The 5,876-nt window shown below is 27.8% G+C and overlaps 1 protein-coding gene across 1 annotated transcript; it reads left to right on the top strand.

Moving 5' to 3' along the window:
- The first annotated feature begins 3,231 nt into the window (after positions 1 to 3,231).
- LOC105787634 (ethylene-responsive transcription factor RAP2-10) lies at positions 3,232 to 4,412 on the top strand. Its single transcript, XM_012614116.2, has one exon. The coding sequence runs from the start codon at positions 3,524 to 3,526 to the stop codon at positions 4,028 to 4,030; it is 507 nt and encodes a 168-aa protein (XP_012469570.2). The 5' UTR covers positions 3,232 to 3,523; the 3' UTR covers positions 4,031 to 4,412.
- Positions 4,413 to 5,876: the final 1,464 nt, after the last annotated feature.

Genomic DNA, 5,876 nt, shown 5'->3' with positions numbered 1-5,876 from the left:
TTCATATGTTGACTTTAATATAATAAATAAGTTATTTTAAGGTAAATTACATCATTAGTTTTCCGACTACTAGTAAATTTTTATTTTGATCACTTACTTAAAAAGTTACAATTTGGTCATTTACGTTTTTAATGATGACACTTTTTAGTTGGTATAATAACAATTTTAGTCCTCGGCTTTTATATTTTTTTGTCAATTTGATCTTGATTCTACATAAAACAATAAAAACATGAAATTCTTTTTACAAATTTAGAAAAGTTTATATAAAAATTCTAAGAAATTCTAAAATACATAGAAAATTCGAAAAATAAATAAAATAGATGAAAATTTCAAAAATAGATAAAGTGAGAGAAAATGAGGGGAGATGTTTTATTATAAGAATGGAAAAAGATTCGGGATATAATGTGTTTTTATGATGTGGGTTTTGAAAAATAATTTAAATGAATTAAAATTTTGAATTGAGTTTGAAAAAGAAAATTATGCGGTATATTTTGTACTTTTGGTTAAAAAGTTGACATCGAGTCAATTTCCGTTATTATGTCTAAATATTGAACAATTTTGAAATTTATTGCGCAGAATCTTGAGTTTTCTAGTATGAACATTTGTCTTTAATCATATTAAGCTTTATACAAGTTGAATATCATGTTAAGAGATCCAAATTGATCTATTTTTTGTAATCCAATTTCATCATTTTGAATTTTTATATTGAATTTTCTAATTTTTTAAATAAATTTGAGTTTATTTTATAATTTTTATATAGATTTAAGGTTAATTTGACAAAAAGTATAAATTTAATATTAAAATTATTACTATACAAATTAAAAAAGTACCATAGTTAGGCACTTAACAATCATGTGACTAAAAAGTAATTTCAATTCATTAATTATCAAATTGTAACTTTTTAAATTAAGGGATCAAAATGAAAAATTATTTATAATTGAATGACTAATGATAGAATTTATCATTAAACGAAAAACAGTCACAAAAACAGACAAAGAATCGTCATAAAATTAAAATTTTAATCAATCAATTAATTAAAAACGCTTGAGAAAAACAAAACGACATTTATTTTTTCTTTACCTTTTGAATTCCACTTCACTTGCCCACAAAACGACAACCCCTCATCACCGCCTGCTAAATACATAATTATTTTACCTAATTAAATAGGGATAAATATTAAACATATACATAACTCTCGTATAATGTTTGATTGATACAATTATATGCATGAAACTTTAATTTGAATTGATTGTACATATTTTAAAAAATGAATACATCAACGTAAAATGATGTTAATTCGATAATGTTGTAAATGATTTGTAAAACTGAATCAAATCAATTTTGAAGTATAAAATTGTACAAAACCAAAGTTCACGTATGAAATTACACATTGGATCAAAGTTCGTATATATTTTCTATAGTTATTCCAATTAAATAATTTATTTCTTTAATTAATTATTAAACTAGCACCTTAATGACACCTATTTAAACTATTACTGACAGTTGTATTATTTATTGATATAATATTCATAATTAAAAATAAGTTTCAAATATTTTATTTTTCTTGTAATTATAACATATCTTAACAATTTTATTATATTGTAATTATTGCTTTTATGTATTTTTTTTCACGTGATTAATTATAAGGTTCATAAATTTAACAAGTTCGGTTAATCAATATGAGTTATCAATTTATCACGAGTTATTAAATTTGAGTAATCAATTTATAAGTTTATAATTTTCCAAATTCACATTAAAATATTAAATTTGGGAATTTAATATTTTATCGAATCGATATATTTAATTCAACTCATCAAAGATTAATTTTAATTAAGATCATTTATAATTAATAGGCTTGTTTATATGAAATAACTATAATTTTACTTAAAAATTTAGACCATATACTATTATCGAGGGTTAAAATAAAATATAAAAACCGATTCTTCTAAAAACTTAACTCATCATAACGAAATGTTGTTATAAAGAAGACCTATTGTAAATATAAAATCGATAATTTTCAAGCATTCTCTTTTAGAATTAAATCAAAGTTTAAACCAAGATTGAATTTTTTTGAGAAATTAGATTGATTTTAATTTTATAAATGATGTAAAAAGTATTGATATAAATCCTATTAATATAAAATTAATTTCATTTTATTTTATTTTAATTGAATTAAATTTACTGACTATTGAGATATTCTCATTAAGGCCCAAACAAACCCCAAGATGCCAAGACAAAAGCATCTACATCTATGCCCTATTTTATTTCTTCCAAAACAATAATATTTAAAGAAATGATAATAAGGACTAATTCTGGTTTTAATCCTCATTTATTTTAATTTAACATAATTTAATTCTATTTTATATTATTATAAGTAAGACCAAATTTATAACACCTTCAAATTTGATCTACTTATTAAAAATTCACATCAAACTAATTGATTGTTTGGTTACAATAGTAAAATTAATTATTTATCAGGCATGATGTTTGGGGTTTTAAATCTCCTTATGATTGATTTTTTATTGATTTAATATATTAAATAGGTAAAAATATCCTCATAAAATATAACTTAATTTGTATATACAGGAATCTTTTAGTAATTTCAGTAATTGAGTTGATGCCCATTTGACCCTAACAAAACTCAATAAAACATTTAAAATAAGACATTATATCATTTGGAGCATATGTTATTTTTGGTCCAACACGGTATTTGTATTTGAGAAAAGTTATATATTTTAGTACCCAAAGATAACAATGTTAACTTTTGTGTGTGTGTATAATTTAGGTTTTACGGTTGATTTGTTGGGTATGAATTTTCATGATTTTTGTTAATAGAATAAATTTAGTTTTGATTGTAATTTTTTAAAATTTATATTTAGTTTATCAAATACAATCCGATAGAGGTGATTTAATTTGGGTTTTAGGATTGATTTGATTAAAGTTAATAGCTAATTATGAATTTTTCATCACATCAACTCTTAAACAGAAATTAAACACTAAAAAGCTTAAACACTGTTGCCTTTAGATGCCATTAGAAAAAAAGTGTCAAACACAAGTACCAAATTTTCTATTAAGTTTATACAGTTAACTTAATTTGTATACATAGGGACCAACTTAAAAGAAATTTGGAATAAAAATAAAAAGTTCGAATTTTCAGCATAATAGAGGGACTAAAGTGAGAATTAATCCTGACTATAATAATAACTCCCTTTCACACAGTTTCGTGTCGGTGAATTTGGATTTTCTGGAATTTTCAGTTTTCCTTTGTTTTCTCTCTTTTTTTTCATTTTAAAGTTCTTTCGCAACATAAAAACCTTCGTAATTTGTCTGCAAAAAAAAAAAAAAAAAACCATTTTCAGACACAAACACACACAGAGAGACACAACAATCAAAACTGGCATGCCTCAAAAACCCTTCCTTTCCCTGTCTTTAGTTTTATAGTTCTTCGTGCCCAATTTTAATACAGCCAAAAAAAAAAACAGGCCCAGAGTTGAAAAACATTGGATTTATCGAAAAAAAAGCTATGGAAAATGGAACAGGGGTTGTTGCTGGTTCAAGGAAGTCGTCTACGGAGAGGCCGTACAAAGGGATAAGGATGAGGAAATGGGGAAAATGGGTGGCGGAGATAAGGGAACCCAACAAGCGGTCGAGGATTTGGTTAGGGTCTTATTCAACACCTGTTGCGGCGGCTAGGGCTTACGACACGGCGGTTTTTTACTTGCGTGGGCCGTCTGCTAGGTTGAATTTCCCTGACCTTTTGACGGGAGAGAAAATCGGATGCGGCGGCGGCGGCGGCGGCGGCGATTTGTCTTCGGCTTCTATAAGGAAGAAAGCTATTGAAGTTGGTGCTAGAGTTGATGCTCTTGAAGCAGCAGCAGCCCATCATCATCATCATCATCATCATGGTCATAGCTATAATGGTGGTGACTATGGTGATCAGTTAAAGCCCAGTAATGGTGGGTTTTTAAATCGGGTTGATTTGAACAAGATGCCCGACCCGGAAGATTCGGATGGTGAATGGTTAAGGTGATTTGATTCAATCATGGCCCTCCAAATTGTTATGATTAAAATATAATTTTTTTTGTGGGGGGGGGGGTGGTCCGTCGCTAGTGGCGGCTGGGAGCTGATAAAAAAGGGAGGGAAAAAGAAAGTGGAGGTGGTAGTTGCTAGCATGCACCGTGGGATGTAGCTAACGTGCGCCGTAGTGGAGTAAGGTAAGTTCTATACAAGGGACGGCTGAAGAAATGGAAAAAAAAAAAAAAAAACTTTGTATTAATAATTATTTTATCAGTGTAATGAAAAACCCTTTGGTTTTTCTACTTTTCGATAATTTGGGGTTTCATGGTAACAAATTTTGGTCACTGTAAAAACAAAATTGGACAACTGTATATTATTATTATTATTTGGCACTAGTTTCTATTTTCTACTTTTTCTTAATAATTGTTTGTGTTATTAATTTAAGATATTGAGTCGGAAATAGATTGAATTTGTTAAGTGTTGTCGATTAAGCAATTGATGTATTACCCTTATTCTGAGAACCCAAAGGGGCTTACGGAGTTTGGCGAAAGCGCTTAAACTCTATAAATCCCTTTGGGACAAACATAAACATTCTAAGGATAATACTTTCGTTGAGGGTCTATGTAAAAGTCGATACCTCAAATTTTTTTAATAAGAGAGTTGGTCCTTAAAAAAATTTAAATTTTTGAGCTCGGGCTTGAATTGGTTTAAATTTAAAATTTTTTAGCTCGGGTCGGTTTAAAAAGAATGGAAGTGAGGGAACATGGAGGTGGGCTACACGTCCCAGCAGTTGGTGCAAAATGGCCATAGTAGCCACTACAGCTATTAACTGCTAAAGTGATAAGATTTTTTGAGTTAGGTATTCTTTTAACTCACGATTGTAGTAGGTTTTCTTTTAGTTTTTTTTTATTTTGGTATTTGAATTATTATTTATTTAAAAATTATTCGCATTCAATAAAAATGTGTTAAATGTTTTATTTTTTAAAGTAAATTAAAACGAAATAATTGTTTAATAAAAAAATTTAAGTACTAAATTAAAAAAATAAGTATAATTTAAGGGTCAAATTGTAACATAATTTTCTTTTCATGGGCTTCCCCACTGTGTCAATGAATGTGGGTCAACCATTCATCAAAAGTCAGTAAAAAAAATAAAGCATAGGGACTGCCGTCCAGGGAGTGGATGATGATGTTTGGTCCAATCCAACACGAGTGTGGTGGGGGGTGTTCTTTTTTTGCTAACTTACAATTATAAATGGTATTAATTATCTGTTTTGGGTTTATATGGATCAAGATTTTTAAAATCGGATTAGTGGTTGAATTGGTTAGACTACTAATTCGATAAAATAAATTATAAAAATATTAAAAATTTGATTCAATCGATTTAACCGATCCAATATTTTAAGAATTGAGGTTGTCCATAGTTTCATACAATAAAACGAACATATTAATAGTGTATGTCAATATGGTGATTTTATTTTAATTTTTTTACCATTGCTGATATTTTAAATTAACAAATTATTTTTAAAATTTTAATTAAGTTTTCCAAGTATTAGTATTTCATTAATTAAGTTCTTTTGTTTCCTTAGATTTCAATTTAGTCATTAAACATTAACATGAACATATTTAATATACGCGAATCAAATTGTAAATATGTATAATTTTATTGTAGGGATAACTTATATATGATGTGTTAAAGGCAACAAAGAGTGATTCCACCTTCGACCTTGGGCAATAATTGGATTCGCTTAAGATCTGATGGTGTCGTTAATGAGGGAACCGATTTTGTTGCAACAGGGGGTGTTCTACGAGACTATAATGGAAGATGGATTCTAGGCTATAACAGATATTTGGGCTTTTGC

Source organism: Gossypium raimondii, chromosome 2 (assembly GCF_025698545.1).
Source record: "Gossypium raimondii isolate GPD5lz chromosome 2, ASM2569854v1, whole genome shotgun sequence".
NCBI classification, from domain to species: Eukaryota; Viridiplantae; Streptophyta; class Magnoliopsida; order Malvales; family Malvaceae; genus Gossypium; species Gossypium raimondii.
This window is presented reverse-complemented; position numbering and strand designations above follow the sequence as displayed.

Bases quoted from the DNA above. Each gene is read 5' to 3' on its own strand.
- LOC105787634 (XM_012614116.2), top strand. From the start codon at position 3,524: ATGGAAAATGGAACAGGGGTTGTTGCTGGTTCAAGGAAGTCGTCTACG.